This window comes from Esox lucius, chromosome 25 (genome assembly GCF_011004845.1).
Source record: "Esox lucius isolate fEsoLuc1 chromosome 25, fEsoLuc1.pri, whole genome shotgun sequence".
In the NCBI taxonomy this organism is placed as follows: domain Eukaryota; kingdom Metazoa; phylum Chordata; class Actinopteri; order Esociformes; family Esocidae; genus Esox; species Esox lucius.
The window spans coordinates 20,533,427-20,558,015 of record NC_047593.1 but is presented as its reverse complement, the minus strand read 5'-3'; the positions used below and the strand labels follow the sequence as shown (position 1 = coordinate 20,558,015).

At 45.4% G+C, this 24,589-nt stretch overlaps 1 protein-coding gene across 2 annotated transcripts in view; it reads left to right on the top strand.

Moving 5' to 3' along the window:
- The first annotated feature begins 1,600 nt into the window (after nucleotides 1–1,600).
- camk2d2 (calcium/calmodulin-dependent protein kinase (CaM kinase) II delta 2) overlaps nucleotides 1,601–24,589 on the top strand; it is a 44,379-nt gene continuing 21,390 nt past the window's right edge. The window contains exons 1-6 of one of the 2 annotated variants that reach the window (XM_029118344.2): nucleotides 1,601–2,136; nucleotides 4,137–4,231; nucleotides 17,721–17,780; nucleotides 18,025–18,079; nucleotides 18,519–18,584; nucleotides 22,107–22,179. In XM_029118344.2, the coding sequence (XP_028974177.1) occupies nucleotides 2,075–2,136; nucleotides 4,137–4,231; nucleotides 17,721–17,780; nucleotides 18,025–18,079; nucleotides 18,519–18,584; nucleotides 22,107–22,179 (411 nt within the window). In that variant the 5' untranslated portion in view covers nucleotides 1,601–2,074. The remainder of the gene's footprint in view (nucleotides 2,137–4,136; nucleotides 4,232–17,720; nucleotides 17,781–18,024; nucleotides 18,080–18,518; nucleotides 18,585–22,106; nucleotides 22,180–24,589) is intronic. The other variant, XM_029118343.2, reaches the window with a different exon arrangement.

The following is a 24,589-nucleotide window of genomic DNA, read 5'->3' as shown; positions in this document are numbered from 1 at the left end:
TTAGATGGTGGCTGAATCTCATATAAGCCTATTCCCTTCGATCTTCCATTACTGTGTTTAAAACCATAAAACTAAAGTATTTGACACCACTACATTGTTACTTACTGGTGTGTGTATAAAAGTTTTTTATTTTTTTTAGAAAATGTAATTAATATATGCATATACATGGAAACAGAAATATAAAACCAATATTTTCAAAGTCTGTAATGAAGTTACAGTTCATATAAGGAAAGGAGAATTTCAAAAAATGTCTGCAGTGAGAGGATCCAGAATAGTTGTTGGCACATATAATCTATTGTAGACCGCGGGAAAGTGGTGACTCAGAAATCTGCCATACAATTTCCTTTGCAATGAAACAATTAACCTTGGGTAAATATGATCAAAAAAGGGCTGTGAAAAATGATAATTATTGTTAATCAGCTTGATGTTAAACTCAAAATATTATATGAATATAACCTTTAATTGAGGGAAAAATAATTATTTTATTCAAAAACACGTGCCACAATTATTTTGCCACAAACCTTTTGATTGTATGGTCATTGAACAATTTTTTTATGGATTTCTCTTGGTACTTGATGTTACCATGTTTCCTTACATGGATCCCCAGGTCTTGGAAGTAAAACAGCCCCACACCATCACAGAGCCATCACCGTACTTCACACCCTCACAGAGCCACCACCGTACTTCACGTCATCACAGAGCCACCACCGTACTTCACACCCTCACAGAGCCACCACCGTACTTCACGTCATCACAGAGCCACCACCGTACTTCACACCATCACAGAGCCACCACCGTACTTCACACCCTCACAGAGCCACCACCGTACTTCACACCATCACAGAGCCACCACCGTACTTCACACCATCACAGAGCCACCACCGTACTCAACACCCTCACAGAGCCACCACCGTACTTCACACCATCACAGAGCCACCACCGTACTTCACACCCTCACAGAGCCACCACCGTACTTCACACCATCACAGAGCCACCACCGTACTTCACACCATCACAGAGCCACCACCGTACTTCACACCATCACAGAGCCACCACCGTACTTCACACCCTCACAGAGCCACCACCGTACTTCACAACATCACAGAGCCATCACGGCTTCACAGAGCCACCATCGTATTCACAGAATTAATTAGGTTATTTTCAGCATGGCCATGGCCATGGCTTTTTTTTTTTCTTTTTTCAAACCTTCCTCTGGTATTTGTTGCCAAAAAGTTTTAGCCTCTCAAACCATAGAACCTGGTTCCAATCAAAGTTCCAAATATATTTAACCAACTTCAGTGCTTATGTTTGTAGTTTGGTGAAAGAAGGGGTTTTCTTCTGGCAAAACTTCCAAATAACTTGTTGGAACACACACACCAGTATATTATGCATGTATAATTAAGTATCCGTATTTAATTAAATAATAATACTAATACATCACAACATTTTCATTATGCGTTCATATCTAGGCCTACTTTCATAATTATCGCGTCATTTCCATCATAAACGTTATTTCTGTCATTAGGCTTTCCTCTAATATTAACAGATCATGTATACAAAGGGGCGTGGTTGGGTGCGGAGTCGCGCGAAAGCACACGCGCACACCCCAACTTGCACGGCGGGAGGACGCGCGGTCGACGGACATCCAATGCAAGATGGGAAACAATGCCTAGAAAATGCTGCGGATTCATTCTGTGAGCTGCGAGAGCACACATCGCACCGTGTGACCAGAAAAACATCCCGACAGCGCACTGCATTCTTTTTGGTTTTAAACGATTTTTGGGTTTAAACGGTCGTCCGCGACCGACGGCGTTTGGTGACTGGACTGGCGGTGCTTTTGCCGTTCCGGTCGATGCTGCAGAAGGTCCTCATCTCTCCACTCCAGCTGTGCTGTGGTACAGAGCCTAGCCATCGCTGTGTCAGTCGCTCCGGTCTGTACTGCTACAGCGGAACAAATTAGCCCCGCTACCTATCCTTTCGGGTGGCAGCAGTTGTGCTGAAGAATAATTGTGTAGACCCAGTGGTGAACATTTCTAGCGCGTCTCCTCTTCACTGCGCTCTTTTCCTTTTTAGTATGGCGCTGACAATCTGTACGAGATTTACCGACGAATACCAGCTATTCGAGGAGCTGGGCAAGTAAGCATTGTTTATGAGTGTGTTTTATGTTATTATTTGATAACAGCATAAACGACTTGTTTTGTTATAGGCCCAGCGGAGCTTTGTCTTCTGCTGCCCTGGCATAGCACGCTGACTCCGCGCTGTGCCCGTGTGTGAGTGGGTGCGTGCGTGCTGACGGGTGTGTGTGTGTGTGTGCCCATGGGCGGGCGGGCGCGTGCGTGGGTTTGTGAATGTGCCAGTGTGTGCACGTGCTTCTGTTCATGTGTAGCCCAGACCGTGAATAAATATTCATATTTTCATCACCAGTGCCAATGTCGGGTTTGGCTATCATTGCCTTATTCATGACTTCCTAACATTGACATGGCAAGAAGATCATGAGAACCAGGTCAGCCCAGGCTTCCTACTGGTCTCTAAAACCTAGGCCTAGATTTACCTCTGTTTAATCTGGTTTTTCTTTTTATACCCAATAATGCAACAAGGAAGACATTGACAGGTTCATTGAGCCTAATTAAGAACTCATTTATTAACTTACCAGTTTGGCCCCACTTGTTTCCTTCTTTATTTTATCTTTCTTGCTTTTGTTAATGAACACAACTCTTTCCCCTGTTGATAAATCCCTTTAAATTGAAATGTAATTGAGAGAGAGAAAGAAACAGAGAGAGAGAGAGTAGAGAAGGACAGTTGGGAGACAGAATATTACACTCAGGGTCTGAAGTCTTCAGTATCATAACCTAGATATTAAATCAGGACTAGTGAGGACATTTTCCTGACCTCAAGTTTAAGTGTTGAGGCTTGGGTTAAGGTCAGGGTTAAAATGGGGTTTAAGGGTTAAGGCTTGGGTTAAGGTCAGGGTTAAAATGGGGTTTAAGGGTTAAGGCTTGGGTTAAGGTCAGGGTTAAAATGGGGTTTAAGTGTTGAGGCTTGGGTTAAGGTCAGGGTTAAAATGGGGTTTAAGTGTTGAGGCTTGGGTTAAGGTCAGGGTTAAAATGGGGTTTAAGGGTTAAGGCTTGGGTTAAGGTCAGGGTTAAAATGGGGTTTAAGGGTTAAGGCTTGGGTTAAGGTCAGGGTTAAAATGGGGTTTAAGTGTTGAGGCTTGGGTTAAGGTCAGGGTTAAAATGGGGTTTAAGTGTTGAGGCTTGGGTTAAGGTCAGGGTTAAAATGGGGTTTAAGTGTTGAGGCTTGGGTTAAGGTCAGGGTTAAAATGGGGTTTAAGTGTTGAGGCTTGGGTTAAGGTCAGGGTTAAAATGGGGTTTAAGTGTTGAGGCTTGGGTTAAGGTCAGGGTTAAAATGGGGTTTAAGTGTTGAGGCTTGGGTTAAGGTCAGGGTTAAAATGGGGTTTAAGGGTTGAGATTTGGATTACAGTTAGGGGTCAGAAAAGATAAAGCTACATTTCAATGGAAATCAATTGTGATCCCAAAAAAGTCCTCAAGACTAGTAAAACAAGCGTGAGTATGTGTGTATGTATGTGTGTGTGTGTGTGTGTGTGTGTATGAGGATGTGTGCGCGTGTATGTGTGTATGAGTAAGTGTGTGTGCGTGTGTATGAGTGTGTGTGTGTGTATGAGTGTGTGTGTGTATGAGTGTGTGTGTGTATGAGTGTGTGTGTGTATAAGTGTGTGTGTGTATGTGTGTTAACTAACCTGCGGCCCACATTGAGATGATGAGAGGATTCAGCAGCCTGCAACCTGTCTGACATTCAGTCTCAGTAGTGATTCTCCATCTTTCTGTTCTTCACACACACACACATATACACACACACACATGCACAAGCACGCACACACGCACACACACACGGATAGAAGTCAGAATGACACCTGAATGTTTGGGCCCTAATGTACATGTTTTTGTATGTGTGTGTGTTTCTGTGTGTGTGTGTGTTTCTGTGTGTGTCTGTGTTTCTGTATGTGTGTCTGTGTGTGTGTGTGTTTGTGTGTCTGTGTGTCTGTATGTGTGTGTCTGTGTTTCTGTATGTGTGTCTGTGTGTGTGTATGTGTGTGTGTCTGTGTGTGTCGTTTCTAGGGGGGCGTTCTCAATAGTCAAGAGGTGTCTGAGGATCTCATCTGGTCAGGAGTACGCCGCTAAAATCATCAACACCAAGAAGCTGTCTGCCAGAGGTAGGACAAACACACACCTTCATACACACACACACACACACACACACCCTCACACACACACACACACACCCTCACACACACACACACACACACACACACACACCCTCACACACACACACACACACACACACACACCCTCACACACACACACACACACACACCCTCCACCTCCCCCTCCCTCTGACAGGACTTGCCTTGTTGGGTACACAGAGACAGACAGACACAGACAGACAGACACAGAGACAGACAGACACAGACAGACAGACACAGAGACAGACAGACACAGACAGACAGACACAGAGACAGACAGACAGACACAGAGACAGACAGACACAGACAGACAGACACAGAGACAGACAGACACAGACAGACAGACACAGAGACAGACAGACAGACACAGAGACAGACAGACACAGACAGACAGAGACTAGCAGAGAAAGACAGACAGAGACATACCGACACAGACAGACACAGACAGAAGGACAGAAACAGACAGACAGACAGACACAGACAGACAGACAGAGACACAGACATTGACAGACAGACATTGACAGACACAGAACAACAAAGACAGAGGCTGGCAGAGACAAACAGAAACAGACAGAGGCACACAGACAGACAGGCACAGACAAAGACAGACAGAGACAGACAGACAGATAGACACAGACAGACAGAAGCAGACAGACACAGACAGACACAGACAGACAGGCAGAGATAAACCGACACATGTGATCAGTAACCAGAAGGTTTCTGGATTGAGTCCTGAAGGTAAAACAATGGTTGTTCTGTTCCTGAGCCAGTTAACCCTTGATGCTCCTTTGGCATTGCTGTAAATGAGACTGTTCTCAGTCACGCGTTTGTAAAATAGAAGGTACAAAGAAGGCACATGTTTCATTTCTGAAGCGTTGTGGAAATTGTTGATCAATCACAGTTGAATGTGTATCCGGCTGGGCGATGGGGCGATGTCACACCATGTACTGCCAGCTGGAGGAACCAGGGAACCAGGGAACCAGGGAACCAGCCCACACAGTGGTTATGGTCTCTGGGGAACCCGGAGGTTCTCTGCTGGTTGTCTGAAAAAGGCTTTAAGGGCTCAATTAGAAATGTAAAGGTCAGTCTGGGTTGACCCGACATAAGAGCAGAAACATTGCCTCTAAATTTTACTCACGCACAGAACGTCACAAAACTACTCATCTGTTTCTGTCATGGACTAAGCGTGTGTGTGTGTGTGATGTGGTGTGTGTGGTGTGTGTGATGTGGTGTGTGTGTGTGTATACTGTAGGCTAGGTCCAGTGGCTTATCTAGTCTTCTTGTCTCTGGGGTGAATCTCCAGAAGAATCAACCCAGGTCGTTCACATCTCCCACTGTCGTTGTAGCCACTGGCTTGACTGCACAAGGACACACACACACACACACATCATGCACGTAGACAAACACAGACACACCCCATGCACGTAGACACCAGTGAGAACCAATGACCTCATCCATCTCTGCTGTTGGCCCTGTATCTAGACCAATAATGTCGTTCAGAATGCTTATAATAGCCAATCACCTCTCTTGTCCGTAAGGCTTCTGAATCAAATGTTTCTGTCGTAGACTCATTCCCCAACCAATAGCAGCTTCAGCCTCTAAGTTTATCCCCCTGTTTCAGCCAATAAGAGCGTCCTTGGGCAGTGTTCTTGAAGATGTTGAACATTTTAACTTTTGTAGGGGAGATCTGCACCTTTAGACAGAGCCCATTGTATTTCCTCTTTCTCTTTCACCCTCTTCATCTCATCCCCTCTTTCTCAACGTCTGTTTCTCTCTCGCACTCTGGTTTCCCCGGCACAGACAGTCTGGGCCTCTTGACCACTGACATGACCTCTGATTCTGTTCTCTGTCAGGGGATATTGACCCTGTGTGGTGTGAGTATAGTGTGGTGTGAGTATAGTGTGGTGTGAGTATAGTGTGGTGTGAGTATAGTGTGGGGTGAGTATAGTGTGGGGTGAGTATAGTGTGGTGTGAGTATAGTGTGGGGTGAGTATAGTGTGGTGTGAGTATAGTGTGGTGTGAGTATAGTGTGGTGTGAGTATAGTGTGGTGTGAGTATAGTGTGGTGTGAGTATAGTGTGGTGTGAGTATAGTGTGGTGTGAGTATAGTGTGGTGTGAGTATAGTGTGGTGTGAGTATAGTGTGGTGTGAGTATAGTGTGGTGTGAGTATAGTGTGGTGTGAGTATAGTGTGGTGTGAGTATATATCTTTGTGTGTGTGGGGGGGGGGGGGGGGGGGGGGTTACAATCAACCAATCTGGAATCCTGATTACTCAGTGTTTCATTAAGAACTCAGCCAATGAGAGAGGAGAGAGATGGGGTGAGATGACAGAGGGATAGAGGATTGAGAGATGGGGGTGAGATGAGAGGGCTCTGGTTAAAGTAGTGTACTATATAGGGAATAGGGTGTCATCTCTCCATAGGACTCTGGTTAAAGTAGTGTACTTTATAGGGAATAGGGTGTCATCTCTCCATAGGACTCTGGTTAAAGTAGTGTACTATATAGGGAATAGGGTGTCATCTCTCCATAGGACTCTGGTTAAAGTAGTGTACTTTATAGGGAATAGGGTGTCATCTCTCCATAGGGCTCTGGTTAAAGTAGTGTACTATATAGGGAATAGGGTGTCATCTCTCCATAGGACTCTGGTTAAAGTAGTGTACTTTATAGGGAATAGGGTGTCATCTCTCCATAGGACTCTGGTTAAAGTAGTGTACTATATAGGGAATAGGGTGTCATCTCTCCATAGGACTCTGGTTAAAGTAGTGTACTTTATAGGGAATAGGGTGTCATCTCTCCATAGGGCTCTGGTTAAAGTAGTGTACTATATAGGGAATAGGGTGTCATCTCTCCATAGGACTCTGGTTATAGTAGTGTACTATATAGGGAATAGGGTGTCATCTCTCCATAGGACTCTGGTTAAAGTAGTGTACTATATAGGGAATAGGGTGTCATCTCTCCATAGGGCTCTGGTTAAAGTAGTGTACTATATAGGGAATAGGGTGTCATCTCTCCATAGGACTCTGGTTAAAGTAGTGTACTTTATAGGGAATAGGGTGTCATCTCTACATAGGACTCTGGTTAAAGTAGTGTACTATATAGGGAATAGGGTGTCATCTCTCCATAGGACTCTGGTTAAAGTAGTGTACTATATAGGGAATAGGGTGTCATTCAGGACATATACCTGCAAAGTTACCTCTTCCTAGCCATTCTCCCCATCAGGTGGACCGTTTCTACGGCAACAGGGCGTGGTGCTGTTACCGTGAGCGCAGGTGTCATGGTAACAGGGTAGGTACCTGCAGCAGGGCTGTCGCAGTTGAGTGTGAGTGTGTTTGTTCAGTGTGTGTGTTTGTGTGTGTTTACCCTCTCTATTTCTGTCTCTCTCTGTCTCTCTCTGTCTGTGTGTGTGTGTGTGTGTGTGTGTGTGGTAGCTTAATTTGAAACAGTGAAAGTAGTGTTTAATTTCAGCATCTCGGGCTACCAGGGAACAACCATAACTATGAACACCAAATCACCTCAGATGATGTAATTACACAAGTGTTTGAGTGTGTGCGTGTGTGTTTGAGTTTGTGTGTGTTTGTGTGTGTGTGTGTGTGTGTGTGGGTGGTCCACACTGTGTTAAGCCTCTCTTATGTAGCTACGTCCTGAATTAGCAACATGTACATGTATTTATTTCAGGAATGTTTTGTTCCACACATTTTTATTTCTTCAGGTCAGAAATATGAGTCAGAGATGTAGGCTAGATCACCCTGATAATATCATAAAGGAAACAAGCAAAGGAGAAGGGAGAAATGGGGCAATTAAACTAGAACCCAGGAGACCTGGGGGAGGTCAACTAGACCCCAGGAGACCAGTGGGAGGTCAACTAGACCCCAGCAGACCAGGGGGAGGTCAACTAGACCCCAGCAGACCAGGGGGAGGTCAACTACACCCCAGGAGACCAGGGGGAGGTCAATTAGACCCCAGGAGACCAGGGGGAGATCAACTAGACCCCAGGAGACCAGGGGGAGGTCAACTACACCCCAGGAGACCAGGGGGAGGTCAACTACACCCCAGCAGACCAGGGGGAGGTCAACTAGACCCCAGGAGACCAGGGGGAGGTCAACTACAGAGGGAGGTGATGAAGGAAGGACAGGGAGAGGGAGTGTGGAGGGAGGTGATAATTGAAGGACAGGGAGAGGGAGGTGAAGATGGAAGGACAGGGAGAGGGAGGTGAAGATGGAAGGACAGGGAGAGGAGTGGAGAGGGAGGTGATGATGGAAGGACAGGGAGAGGGAGGTGAAGATGGAAGGACAGGGAGAGGAGGTGGAGAGGGAGGTGATGATGGAAGGACAGGGAGAGGGAGGTGAAGATGGAAGGACAGGGAGAGGAGGTGGAGAGGGAGGTGATGATGGAAGGACGGGGAGAGGGAGGTGAAGATGGAAGGACAGGGAGAGGAGGTGGAGAGGGAGGTGAAGATGGAAGGACAGGGAGAAGAGGTGGAGAGGGAGGTGAAGATGGAAGGACAGGGAGAGGGAGGTGAAGATGGAAGGACAGGGAGAGGAGGTGGAGATGGAAGGACAGGGAGAGGGAGGTGAAGATGGAAGGACAGGGAGAGGGAGGTGAAGATGGAAGGACAGGGAGAGGAGGTGGAGATGGAAGGACAGGGAGAGGAGGTGGAGATGGAAGGACAGGGAGAGGAGGTGGAGATGGAAGGACAGGGAGAGGAGGTGGAGAGGGAGGTGAAGAGTAGGTACCACATGACACTGTCATGTGTGGATAAACAACTACCTTCAGGTTTCACACACACACAAATATACACACATATACACACATATACCCCCACACATATACCCCCACACATATACACATATACACACTTATACACACATATACACACACACATATACACACATATACCCCCACACATATACACACTTATACACACACACATATACACACTTATACACACACACATATACACACACACACATAAACACACATATACCCCCACACTTATACACACATATACACACACACATATACACACATATACCCCCACACTTATACACACATATACACACACACACATATACACACGTATACCCCCACACATATACACACATATACCCCCACATACACACACACATATACACACATATACACACACACATATACACACATATACACATATATACACATATACACATATATACACATTTACACACATATACACACATATACACATTTACACACATATACACATATATGCACATTTACACACATATACACATTTACACACATATACACACATATACACATATATACACATTTACACACATATACACACATATACACATATATACACATATACACACATATACACATATATACACATTTACACACATATACACACCTCTGTTGGTTCACCTGTTGAACTGCATTATGGGAGAAGGCTCAGGCGGATTTGGCTGTTGGTCTAGAGAACAACCAACAGTGTGTGTGTGTGTGTGTGTGTGTGTGACTAACTAGGGCAAGAGACTCTGAGGATAGAGTCAGGTCACCCTTAATTAGAGAGATCTTTCTTTTTCAGTCTCTTTCTCCTCACTGCAGTCCATAGCTGTTGGAAAGGCTTTGTGTGTTTTTGTTAGTGTGTGTTTGTGTGTGTGTGTATGTGGTTTGTCCTTGAAGCTGCTGTTCCTACAGGTCTTTTGGGGTCAGGCCGAGAGACGAGAGAGAATGAGGAGAAAGGGAGGAGTGAGACGAGCGAAAGACAAGTAGAAAGTGGGAGGGAGAGAAGAAGGATGGATGACAAGAGAGCGGTCAGATATCACGATAAAACGTCTGTCTGAGATGTTTGTCTCGTCAGTGAAACGTCAATGCATGCATAAAGGAGGTCATTGTAACACTAATAAATGAGTTTGGAGAGGTGAAGCAGGGGGGCCGTTACTGACCCAAATGCACGAAGAATCATTGGTGAAATGCCGTGCAATTAGGCATGTTCAATCATAAAATAGCAAATTAGCTAGTTGCAAGCCCTCTCATTCATGTAGTTGCTGCAGGTGATACTTGCTTTTCATATGAAGTCTGAGGAATATTTTCTGTACAATGGCACCATCTGGAGTCCGGGGCAAAAGGTTCAACGTTGACCTACCCAACTGGGTCAACAGGAAATCCAGCCCTGTAAGTCTTCCTCAGTTGGCACCAGAACTGGGCCCGAGTTGCTGGTGGACAGTTTTTGAAGTCTATAAAAGATACGTTTGGTTGAATTGAATGGGAAGTCATTGGAGGTATGTCTTCTGATAGATTCATTAATGTCCAAAAAAAGAGCCAGTTCTATAAAGCTAACAGTTTTATCTAGTTAGTCTTATTTGAAATACTTTCCAGAGGTTCTGTGTTTTGCCTGAGAGACGGCGTGACATCATCAGGACATAATCACATTCTGTTATAAAAAAGAAATGAAGGTCCGAGGGGTGATACAGCGTTGGGCCAGTGTAGGGAGTTATGGATAGGAAGTCAAGGGACAGCGTTTTGCCAAAGCAGGGACTTATGGGTAGCTGATGATGGGACAGCGTTGGGCCAGAGTGGGGAGTTATGGGTAGCTGATGAAGGGACAGCGTTGGGCCAGAGTGGGGAGTTATGGGTAGCTGATGATGGGACAGCGTTGGGCCAGAGTGGGGAGTTATGGGTAGCTGATGAAGGGATAGCGTTGGGCCAGAGTGGGGAGTTATGGGTAGCTGATGATGGGACAGCGTTGGGCCAGATTTGGGAATTATGGGTAGCTGATGATGGGACAGCGTTGGGCCAGATTCGGGAGTTATGGGTAGCTGATGATGGGACAGCGTTGGGCCAGAGTGGGGAGTTATGGGTAGCTGATGAAGGGACAGCGTTGGGCCAGAGTGGGGAGTTATGGGTAGCTGATTATGGGACAGCGTTGGGCCAGAGTGGGGAGTTATGGGTAGCTGATGATGGGACAGCGTTGGGCCAGAGTGGGGAGTTATGGGTAGCTGATGAAGGGACAGCGTTGGGCCAGAGTGGGGAGTTATGGGTAGCTGATGAAGGGACAGCGTTGGGCCAGAGTGGGGAGTTATGGGTAGCTGATGATGGGACAGCGTTGGGCCAGAGTGGGGAGTTATGGGTAGCTGATGAAGGGACAGCGTTGGGCCAGAGTGGGGAGTTATGGGTAGCTGATGAAGGGACAGCGTTGGGCCAGAGTGGGGAGTTATTGGTAGCTGATGATGGGACAGCGTTGGGCCAGACCCCACTCTTATGGGTAGCCAGTCAAGAGACAGTTTTTGGTGCTGTTCTGTTCTTTGCCAGTCTTTCAAAAAGGTTATTCAGCTGTTTTCCCTGCTCATATAATCTGCCTGGAAAATAGCTGCCTCTGCTGTTTCTGTAAGCAGTTGGTCTGAGAGTTAATCCTACAGCTTGTCATTCTTTAAAGGAGTTTGGAAGATGTCCTTTTAAAATTAATCTTTAGGTTGCCTTACTTTTGACTCCTAAATGCAACCCAGTAAATAATATCCCCTTTCATAACTGTTTTGCCTGCTACCCAAAGTTATTGAATGAGATGCATCGGGCCAGTTCACCGTTATCGCCTTGTGGTTCTTTAAGTCAAACCTGATCCTAAACCTATGAGTTCAATGTTTCAACCCCTAAACAACCCCTAAACCTATGAGTTCAATGTTTCAACCCCTAAACCTATGAGTTCAATGTTTCAACCCCTAAACAACCCCTAAACCTATGAGTTCTATATTTCTTCTTGGATTCTGAAATAAATTGAAATGTTTGATTCTGAAGGGAACTGATTGATTCTGAAGTGAATTGTAATGTCTGTATTTGAATTTTGTTGGCGAGAGACCTGGAAAGTGATGAAGAGAGACATATCGTCTGTCTGGACCACGTAAGCTGAAACACACAGACATACACACCACGCTTTCTCTGCGTGGTCTCTAGTGTGATGTGCTGACTAGTGAAATGTCACACAGTCTGACACACTCGAGTCATAATGAATCAACCTACTTAAAGACACACACACAAACACAGAGTGGACTAACTACAGGCCAGTGTCTGTCGTAGATTCAGTGTGTATTTTGAGGGAGAGAGAGATAAAGGGATGAAAAAATAATGAGAGATAGAAGGATAGAGCAAGCAAGGGAGAGATAGAGGGATGGATGAAGCGAGATAGAGGGATGGAGGAAGCGAGAAAGTGTGCCTGAGAGAGAAGGACAGAGAGAGCGATGGACAGCAAAGCCCTCATCTACACAGAGATTAATGTGGACAAGATCCCCTCAGCCAGCTGGTCTTGGAGCTTTGTTCATAAACAAAAGCAGAGCCCACAGAGCCCCAGGACAGCAACAAAATCACTCCTTATCAAATCATGAGAAAACAACAAGAGAATCTTTTGGCACACTGGGGAGAATCAGCCAAACTGGAATGCTGCCCTGCTCTTAACCAAGTTCGCAGTGGCAGAATAACTGACCACTTTTACTGACCCACAATTAAGAGAAACTTTGACTATGTAGATACTCAGTGAGCATAGCCTTGCTGATAGGCAAGAGAGGCCCTGATAGGCAGACCTGGCTGTCCAGAGAAGACAGGCTATGTGAACACTACTTACAGAATGAGGTGGAAACAGAGCTGCACTTTCTGACCACCTGTCCTTCAACATTTCAATACCTTTATTTGTGTAATGTTTACTTAAAAGTTCTGGTTGTTTTTCATAGGTTTTTGTAAAGATGTCTTACAGATGCCAGTAAAATTCTCAAGCAGAATTGAAATGTAAGAGAGGAAGAGAGGCGAGAGAGACAGAGGAAGAGAGACCGAGGAAGAGAGACCGAGGAAGAGAGACAGAGGAAGAGAGACAAAATTAGAGAGGAGGTTAACCTAGTTTTGAATTGTTACCGATGGGGGCTTTTGCATGTGGGAAGTTTGGGGGACTCGTGGGTGTGTGTGTGTGTCTGTCTGTGTGTGTTTTGTGTATCACGTGGAAGAGATGGTAGAGGACAGAGATGGTAGAGGACAGAGATGGTAGAGGACAGAGATGGTAGAGGACAGAGATGGTAGAGGAGGGAGATGGTAGAGGACAGAGATGGTAGAGGACAGAGATGGTAGAGGAGGGAGATGGTTGAGCAGAGAATAGATGGTGGAGTTGGTAGGTGGAGGGTACAGAGCACTATGATTGGTTGAGGAGTTGCTAGACAACAGATGTCCAGCTGGCTGGGAGGTAGAGTACCTGCGGAGGAGAGAGAGAGAGAAAATGGAGAGATGGAAGATGGGCATGATTGAAAAATAGATGATCCCTCAATAGAAAGAGAGAGATGGACAGATTGGTGACCTTGCTACCAGGGGAGGTTGACATGATATCCAAGACCTTTCAGGAAACAAAAATGTTTTATTCCATATTTTCCTGATACCCTACCCCCAAACGTTAAACTGTATTACCTAAGCTTAAGACCTGAAATTAAGGTCCAAGCCTAAACTCAACCCCTAATGCCTTAATGTAAAACTATGTTTAATTATAGGTTTTACTGTAAACATAACCCTATAGATGAAAATATACCCTTTCTTGTGGTGAGTAGCTAAATAAGCTTTTCTCTGTGTAATTTCTCCAATCCTTTCTCTTTAGCTCATTATCTCAGAACTATCTCATTATTTCAGTATCTAAGCACATCTCTTTATCCACATCTCTCCCCCTCTCTCTCTCTCTCTCTCCATCCCCATCCTGAGGCAAAATGGAACAGGTCGTCCTTCCTCTGTCCAGTGAATCAAACAGCTCTGTATCTGACTCATTGGTTCCTGAATCAAACAGCTCTGTATCTGACTCATTGGTTCCTGAATCAAACAGCTCTGTATCTGACTCACTGGTTCCTGAATCAAACAGCTCTGTATCTGACTCACTGGTTCCTGAGTCAAACCGTTGATACGGTCATGATTTAAATAACCCTGGATACAGAAGGTGGGGATAAGTGAAAGAGTGAGAGATGGACAGATGGGTGACTTTACTCCTAGAGGGGTTTGACGTGATAGAGGGGTTTGACGTGATAGAGAGGTTTGACGTGATAGAGGGGTTTGACTTGATAGAGGGGTTTGACGTGATAGAGGGGTTTGACGTGATAGAGGGGTTTGACGTGATAGAGGGGTTTGACGTGATAGAGAGGTTTGACGTGATAGAGGGGTTTGACGTGATAGAGGGGTTTGACGTGATAGAGAGGTTTGACGTGATAGAGGGGTTTGACGTGATAGAGGGGTTTGACGTGATAGAGAGGTTTGACGTGATAGAGAGGTTTGACGTGATAGAGGGGTTTGACGTGATAGAGGGGTTTGACGTGATAGAGGGGTTTGACGTGATAGAGGGGTTTGACGTGATAGAGGGGTTTGACGTGATAGAGGGGTTTGGTTGTCCTTGGTTGCTTGTTTGGTTGGTTGTCAGCTTTTCCACGTTGACTTAATGGTGTTTGAATCTCGCACTCCTTCAGTAGGAAACAGTTATTTACAAAAGCAGGTGAAATTTTTTAGGGAATATGGTGTCATCTCTCCATAGGGCTCTGGTTAAAGTAGTGTACTAGATAGGCAATAGGGTGTCATCTCTCCATAGGACTCTGGTTAAAGTAGTGTACTATATAGGGAATAGGGTGTCACCTCTCCATAGGGCTCTGGTTAAAGTAGTGTACTATATAGGGAATAGGGTGTCATCTCTCCATAGGACTCTGGTTAAAGTAGTGTACTATATAGGGAATAGGGTGTCATCTCTCCATAGGGCTCTGGTTAAAGTAGTGTACTATATAGGGAATAGGGTGTCATCTCCCCATAGGGCTCTGGTTAAAGTAGTGTACTATATAGGGAATAGGGTGTCACCTCTCCATAGGACTCTGGTTAAAGTAGTGTACTATATAGGGAATAGGGTGTCATCTCTCCATAGGACTCTGGTTAAAGTAGTGTACTATATAGGGAATAGGGTGTCATCTCTCCATAGGACTCTGGTTAAAGTAATGTACTATATAGGGAATAGGGTGTCATCTCTCCATAGGACTCTGGTTAAAGTAGTGTACTATATAGGGAATAGGGTGTCATCTCTCCATAGGGCTCTGGTTAAAGTAGTGTACTATATAGGGAATAGGGTGTCATCTCTCCATAGGTCTCTGGTTAAAGTAGTGTACTATATAGGGAATTGGGTGTCATCTCTCCATAGGGCTCTGGTTAAAGTAGTGTACTATATAGGGAATAGGGTGTCATCTCTCCATAGGACGCTGGTTAAAGTAGTGTACTATATAGGGAATAGGGTGTCACCTCTCCATAGGGCTCTGGTTAAAGTAGTGTACTATATAGGGAATAGGGTGTCATCTCTCCATAGGACTCTGGTTAAAGTAGTGTACTATATAGGGAATAGGGTGTCATCTCTCCATAGGACTCTGGTTAAAGTAGTGTACTTTATAGGGAATAGGGTGTCATCTCTCCATAGGGCTCTGGTTAAAGTAGTGTACTATATAGGGAATAGGGTGTCATCTCTCCATAGGACTCTGGTTATAGTAGTGTACTATATAGGGAATAGGGTGTCATCTCCCCATAGGGCTCTGGTTAAAGTAGTGTACTATATAGGGAATAGGGTGTCATCTCTCCATAGGACTCTGGTTAAAGTAGTGTACTATATAGGGAATAGGGTGTCATCTCTCCATAGGGCTCTGGTTAAAGTAGTGTACTATATAGGGAATAGGGTGTCATCTCCCCATAGGGCTCTGGTTAAAGTAGTGTACTATATAGGGAATAGGGTGTCACCTCTCCATAGGACTCTGGTTAAAGTAGTGTACTATATAGGGAATAGGGTGTCATCTCTCCATAGGACTCTGGTTAAAGTAGTGTACTATATAGGGAATAGGGTGTCATCTCTCCATAGGACTCTGGTTAAAGTAGTGTACTATATAGGGAATAGGGTGTCATCTCTCCATAGGACTCTGGTTAAAGTAGTGTACTATATAGGGAATAGGGTGTCATCTCTCCATAGGGCTCTGGTTAAAGTAGTGTACTATATAGGGAATAGGGTGTCATCTCTCCATAGGACTCTGGTTAAAGTAGTGTACTATATAGGGAATTGGGTGTCATCTCTCCATAGGGCTCTGGTTAAAGTAGTGTACTATATAGGGAATAGGGTGTCATCTCTCCATAGGACGCTGGTTAAAGTAGTGTACTATATAGGGAATAGGGTGTCACCTCTCCATAGGGCTCTGGTTAAAGTAGTGTACTATATAGGGAATAGGGTGTCATCTCTCCATAGGACTCTGGTTAAAGTAGTGTACTATATAGGGAATAGGGTGTCATCTCTCCATAGGGCTCTGGTTAAAGTAGTGTACTATATAGGGAATAGGGTGTCATCTCCCCATAGGGCTCTGGTTAAAGTAGTGTACTATATAGGGAATAGGGTGTCACCTCTCCATAGGACTCTGGTTAAAGTAGTGTACTATATAGGGAATAGGGTGTCATCTCTCCATAGGACTCTGGTTAAAGTAGTGTACTATATAGGGAATAGGGTGTCATCTCTCCATAGGACTCTGGTTAAAGTAGTGTACTATATAGGGAATAGGGTGTCATCTCTCCATAGGGCTCTGGTTAAAGTAGTGTACTATATAGGGAATAGGGTGTCATCTCTCCATAGGACTCTGGTTAAAGTAGTGTACTATATAGGGAATTGGGTGTCATCTCTCCATAGGGCTCTGGTTAAAGTAGTGTACTATATAGGGAATAGGGTGTCATCTCTCCATAGGACGCTGGTTAAAGTAGTGTACTATATAGGGAATAGGGTGTCACCTCTCCATAGGGCTCTGGTTAAAGTAGTGTACTATATAGGGAATAGGGTGTCATCTCTCCATAGGACTCTGGTTAAAGTAGTGTACTATATAGGGAATAGGGTACCATTTGATAATAGATTGATTGGAGAGAGAGAGGGCAGGTGAAACATAGTGGAAGTTTATATATTTATAGTCTTTCCATCAGTTATCTTTGCCAGCTGTGTTGTCCTCCAACACACAGACACACACAAACACACAAACACACACACACACAGACACACACACACACACACACACACAGACACACACACACAGACACACACACACAGACACACACAGACACACATGTCCTCTACTGTCAGGCATGGATGATCTGCTGAGTCTGAGGGAAAACAGGGTCTACTATTTCTCCAGCTCTCGCTGTTCTCTCCTAATAGGATTGGACGTTTCTTTTTTATCTGAGAGGCTTTTGAAACGTTTGATTATGGATTCACATTTCAGTAGTAATGTTCTCTAATTGTCTCATATTGTGCCTGTTCTTTACAAGGAGACAGGTTTTCTGTGGCTTTCTCTTTTCAACAAGGCTGCATTCAATGAGCCAGTACTTTGTCAATGCTTTTCTAAGCTTTTGATCATTAATTAGAGTTTACCAGGTCTCTCCCCCTCACTTCTTTATTCCTAATACATTCCCGTCCTCTCCAGATCACCAGAAGCTTGAGAGAGAGGCCAGGATTTGCCGTCTACTGAAACATCCTAATATTGGTAAGAAAACCATCATTACGTCTCACATTCCTTACAACATAGATCTGTTTTCACTAGGCTGTTTATAGTGGGACGTACCTTCTGAACTGTTCTTCAAGGACATCGTAGTAAGAACGATGGTTCCATTTGGGGTCACTGAAAGAACATAGAATTATGACCACCTCTCTGATCTGAGGATGCGGATGTCTTGACCTCTTGACCTCTTCTCTTCTACTGTTGCCTGTCTTCTTCTTGTTGTTGTCAGTGCGTCTCCATGACAGCATATCGGAGGAGGGATTTCACTACCTGGTGTTTGATCTGTGAGTATATCTTTGTTGCTAATCCCTTTATCAATCTCTACATCTATCACATCATCTCCCTGTCAATCTCTACATCTATCTCTCTCTCCCCTTTATCAATCTCTTCATCTATCTCTCTCACCCCTTTATCAATCTCTTCCTCTATCTCTCTAATCCCTTTATCAATCACTTATTCTATCTCTCACCCCTTTATAAATATTTTCCTCTATCTCTCTCATTTTTCTCTCATCAGTCTTTTTCACTAATAAAGAGAGAGAATCACTGAACATGGTGGCGTGTTTACCGTAGATTAGTTTGGCACAATGTAGGTAAATTAAATAGATTTTCCTGCATGCCCTGAAACAATGTGTTAAATTAAGTAGTTCATCCAGGAAAAACTGCTATTGAAGGGATAATTGTTCCCTGTGAGAGACACCCCACAGACCCTGTGTGTTTACAGGGTGACCGGGGGAGAGCTGTTTGAAGACATCGTGGCGAGGGAATACTACAGCGAGGCTGACGCAAGGTGGCACACACACACACACGTGATACACACACAACACACACACACGTGACACACACACAACAAACACACGTGACACACACACACAACACACACACACGTGACACACACACACAACACACACACACGTGACACACACACAACACACACACGTGACACACACACAACACACACACACGTGATACACACACAACACACACACACGTGACACACACACAACAAACACACGTGACACACACACACAACACACACACACGTGACACACACACACAACACACACACACGTGACACACACACAACACACACACGTGACACACACACACAACACACACACACGTGATACACACACAACACACACACACGTGACACACACACAACAAACACACGTGACACACACACACAACACACACACACGTGACACACACACAACACACACACGTGACACACACACACACGTGACACACACACAACACACACACACACGTGACACACACACAACACACACACACACACGTGACACACACACAACACACACACAACACACACATGTGACACACACACACGTGATACACACACAACACACACACACGTGACACACACACAACACATACACACACTGCTAATGTTGGCAGGATTGATACATCACTGTCTCAGTGTCCCCTCTCACAGTCTGTTCACAAGTGTGTGTGTGTGTGTGTATTGTCACATATGGCTGCATCTGAGGTGTGATACATCTAACCTCTTTAAAGCTATTTATAATTGTGACATATAGAACCAAGGCCATCATTAACCACCCTGGCAGCTTCCCAGACTCTCACTGCTCAACCACATGAGAGGAGAGGAGTAGAGGAGTAGAGGGGAGTAGAGAGGAGTAGAGAGGAGAAGAGAGGAGTAAAGAGGAGTAGAGAGGAGAAGAGAGGTGAAGAGAGGAGTAGAGAGGTGAAGAGAGGGTTGGAGATTATCAGGAGCCTGGTTAAAGTAGAGAGCAATAGAGAGGTTTAGAGGGAAGTAGAGGGAAGTAGAGAGGAGTAGAGAGGAGAAGAGAGGAGTAGAGAGGAGTAGAGAGGAGAAGAGAGGAGTAGAGAGGAGTAGAGAGGAGTAGAGAGGTGAAGAGAGGAGTAGAGAGGAGTAGAGAGGAGAAGAGAGGAGTAGAGAGGAGAAGAGAGGAGTAGAGAGGAGTAGAGAGGAGAAGAGAGGAGTAGAGAGGAGAAGAGAGGAGTAGAGAGGTGAAGAGAGGGGTGGAGAGGAGTAGAGAGGAGTAGAGAGGGGTGGAGAGAAGAGAGGAGTAGAGAGGGGTGGAGAGGAGTAGAGAGGAGAAGAGAGGAGTAGAGAGGAGAAGAGAGGGGTGGAGAGGAGTAGAGAGGAGTAGAGAGGAGTAGAGAGGGGTGGAGAGGAGAAGAGAGGAGTAGAGAGGGTTGGAGAGGAGTAGAGAGGAGTAGAGAGGAGACGAGAGGAGAAGTGAGGAGTAGAGAGCAATAGAGAGGTTTAGAGGGAAGTAGAGAGGAGTAGAGAGGAGAAGAGAGGAGTAGAGAGGAGTAGAGAGGAGAAAAGAGGAGAAGAGAGGAGTATAGAGGTGAAGAGAGGGGTGGAGAGGAGTAGAGAGGAGTAGAGAGGAGTAGAGAGGTGAAGAGAGGAGTAGAGAGGAGAAGAGAGGAGTAGAGAGGAGTAGAGAGGAGAAGAGAGGAGTAGAGAGGCGAAGAGAGGGGTGGAGAGGAGAAGAGAGGAGTAGAGAGGAGTAGAGAGGTGGAGAGGAGTAGAGAGGAGAAGAGAGGAGTAGAGAGCAATAGAGAGGTTTAGAGGGAAGTAGAGAGGAGTAGAGAGGAGAAGAGAGGAGTAGAGAGGAGAAGAGAGGAGTAGAGAGGAGTAGAGAGGAGTAGAGAGAAGAGAGGAGTAGAGAGGTGAAGAGAGCGGTGGAGAGGAGTAGAGAGGAGTAGAGAGGAGAAGAGAGGAGTAGAGAGGAGTAGAGAGGCGTGGAGAGGAGAAGAGAGGAGTAGAGAGGAGTAGAGAGGAGTAGAGAGGGGTGGAGAGGAGTAGAGAGGAGTAGAGAGGAGTAAAGAGGAGTAGAGAGGAGAAGAGAGGTGAAGAGAGGAGTAGAGAGGTGAAGAGAGGGTTGGAGATTATCAGGAGCCTGGTTAAAGTAGAGAGCAATAGAGAGGTTTAGAGGGAAGTAGAGGGAAGTAGAGAGGAGTAGAGAGGAGAAGAGAGGAGTAGAGAGGAGTAGAGAGGAGAAGAGAGGAGTAGAGAGGAGTAGAGAGGAGTAGAGAGGTGAAGAGAGGAGTAGAGAGGAGTAGAGAGGAGAAGAGAGGAGTAGAGAGGAGAAGAGAGGAGTAGAGAGGAGTAGAGAGGAGAAGAGAGGAGTAGAGAGGAGAAGAGAGGAGTAGAGAGGAGTAGAGAGGTGAAGAGAGGGGTGGAGAGGAGTAGAGAGGAGTAGAGAGGGGTGGAGAGAAGAGAGGAGTAGAGAGGGGTGGAGAGGAGTAGAGAGGAGAAGAGAGGAGTAGAGAGGAGAAGAGAGGGGTGGAGAGGAGTAGAGAGGAGTAGAGAGGAGTAGAGAGGTGTGGAGAGGAGAAGAGAGGAGTAGAGAGGGTTGGAGAGGAGTAGAGAGGAGTAGAGAGGAGACGAGAGGAGAAGTGAGGAGTAGAGAGCAATAGAGAGGTTTAGAGGGAAGTAGAGAGGAGTAGAGAGGAGAAGAGAGGAGTAGAGAGGAGTAGAGAGGAGAAAAGAGGAGAAGAGAGGAGTATAGAGGTGAAGAGAGGGGTGGAGAGGAGTAGAGAGGAGTAGAGAGGAGTAGAGAGGTGAAGAGAGGAGTAGAGAGGAGAAGAGAGGAGTAGAGAGGAGTAGAGAGGAGAAGAGAGGAGTAGAGAGGCGAAGAGAGGGGTGGAGAGGAGAAGAGAGGAGTAGAGAGGAGTAGAGAGGTGGAGAGGAGTAGAGAGGAGAAGAGAGGAGTAGAGAGCAATAGAGAGGTTTAGAGGGAAGTAGAGAGGAGTAGAGAGGAGAAGAGAGGAGTAGAGAGGAGAAGAGAGGAGTAGAGAGGAGTAGAGAGAAGAGAGGAGTAGAGAGGTGAAGAGAGCGGTGGAGAGGAGTAGAGAGGAGTAGAGAGGAGAAGAGAGGAGTAGAGAGGAGTAGAGAGGCGTGGAGAGGAGAAGAGAGGAGTAGAGAGGAGTAGAGAGGAGTAGAGAGGGGTGGAGAGGAGTAGAGAGGAGTAGAGAGGAGTAGAGAGGAGAACAGATGATCTGGCTGAGCTGGTTGGACTCACATGTCCTTTCTTAACCAATGGGAAGTGTCAGTTGGCTATTTTAAAAGGGCAGAAGCCCTGGGTGCCACTGTCTATGATGAACAGGCCTTTAGCGTCTATGAAAAAGGAAAGTGGACTTTTGATCCAGTTGAAGGGGGTCTGGGGGCTGCCCTGGAGGGCCATTAGCGTTCAGCTCTGACCAATAAAATGCTTATGAATCCCAAATGAGGGTTCAATGTAACTGTGTTCTGTAGCAGGTTCTAACTTTACCAGTTTTCCTCTCTCTCCCTCAGTCACTGTATACAGCAGATTCTGGAGAGCGTTCATCACTGCCATGTCAATGGGATCGTACACAGAGACCTGAAGGTTTGTGTGATCAGATCATCATCATCATCACATCTGTTATAATCGCTGTCCTCTTCATCATCATCACCTCTGTTATAATCACTGTCCTCATCACCGTCATCATCACCTCTGTTATAATCACTGTCCTCTTCATCATCATCACCTCTGTTATAATCACTGTCCTCATCACCGTCATCATCACCTCTGTTATAATCACTGTCCTCTTCATCATCATCACCTCTGTTATAATCACTGTCCTCTTCATCATCATCACCTCTGTTAAAATCCCTGTCCTCTTCATCATCATCACCTCTGTTATAATCACTGTCCTCTTCATCATCATCACCTCTGTTAAAATCCCTGTCCTCTTCATCATTCTCACCTCTGTTATAATCACTGTCCTCTTCATCATCATCACCTCTATTAAAATCCCTGTCCTCTTCATCATCATCACCTCTGTTATAATCACTGTCCTCTTCATCATCATCACCTCTGTTAAAATCCCTGTCCTCTTCATCATTCTCACCTCTGTTATAATCACTGTCCTCTTCATCATCATCACCTCTATTAAAATCCCTGTCCTCTTCATCATCATCACCTCTGTTATAATCACTGTCCTCTTCATCATCATCACCTCTGTTAAAATCCCTGTCCTCTTCATCATTCTCACCTCTGTTATAATCACTGTCCTCTTCATCATCATCACCTCTATTAAAATCCCTGTCCTCTTCATCATCATCACCTCTGTTATAATCACTGTCCTCTTCATCATCATCACCTCTATTAAAATCCCTGTCCTCTTCATCATCATCACCTCTGTTATAATCACTGTCCTCTTCATCATCATCACCTCTGTTATGATCACTGTCCTTTTAATTGTCACATCTGTTATAATCACTGTCCTTTTAATTGTCACATCTGTTATGATCACTGTCCTTTTAATTGTCACATCTGTTATAATCACTGTCCTTTTAATTGTCACATCTGTTATGATCACTGTCCTTTTAATTGTCACATCTGTTATAATCACTGTCCTCTTCATCATCATCACATCTGTTATAATCACTGTCCTTTTAATTGTCACATCTGTTATGATCACTGTCCTCAATATAATTGTGTGTCTCTCTATATAATCATGTTGTTATACTGGTGTGTCCCTGTTCAACTGCTGTCTTTTTTCCCCTGTGTGTGTACGTGTGTGTGTGTGTAGGATCAAGTTGCCCCTAGACACAGGTCAATGCCTGCTTATCAAATAAATGGTTGAGGTCATGACCCAGGGTTAATGATTGAGGTCATGACCCAGGGTTAATAGTTAAGGTCAAGACCCAGGGTTAATGGTGTTCGATGGTGTTAGAAGGTGTGGTGGTGTTAGAAAGTGTGGTGGTGTTAAAAGGTGTGGTGGTGTTAGAAGATGGGGTTGTGTTATAATGTTGTGGTGGTGTTAGAAGGTGTGGTGGTGTTAGATGGTGTTAGATGGTGTGGTTGTGTTAGAAGGTGAGGTGGTGTTAGATGGTGGGGTGATATTAGAAGGTGGGGTGGTGTTAGAAGGTGGGGTGGTGTTAGAAGGTGAGGTGGTGTTAGATGGTGTTAGAAGGTGGGGTGGTGTTAGATGGTGTGGTGGGGTTAGATGGTGTTAGATGGTGAGGTGGTGTTAGATGCTGGGGTGATATTAGAAGGTGGGGTGGTGTTAGAAGGTGGGGTGGTGTTAGAAGGTGGGGTGGTGTTAGATGGTGGGGTGGTGTTAGATGGTGGGGTGGGGTTAGATGGTGTGGTGGTGTTAGAAGGTGGGGTGGTGTTAGAAGGTGGGGTGGTGTTAGATGGTGGGGTGGTGTTAGATGGTGTTAGAAGGTGGGGTGGTGTTAGAAGGTGGGGTGGGGTTAGATGGTGGGGTGGGGTTAGATTGTGTGGTGGTGTTAGATGGTGGGGTGATATTAGAAGGTGGGGTGGTGTTAGATGGTGGGGTGGGGTTAGATGGTGGGGTGGGGTTAGATGGTGGGGTGGGGTTAGATGGTGGGGTGGGGTTAGATGGTGGGGTTGTGTTAGAAGGTGGGGTGGTGTTAGATGGTGGGGTGGTGTTAGATGGTGGGGTTGTGTTAGAAGGTGGGGTGGGGTTAGATGATGGGGTGGGGTTAGATGATGGGGTGGGGTTAGATGGTGGGGTGGGGTTAGATGGTGGGGTGGTGTTAGATGGTGGGGTTGTGTTAGAAGGTGGGGTGGGGTTAGATGATGGGGTGGGGTTAGATGATGGGGTGGGGTTAGATGATGGGGTGGGGTTAGATGGTGGGGTGGGGTTAGATGGACAGAAATAAGGTCAGGTTTATTTATGAACAGAAATAAGGTGTTTCTGGCTTTTCATCTTGACCCGATAGTGATGACACTTGACCTTAACATAAGGCTAGGTGGGTCATAGATCTGTTTCTATGGACAACAG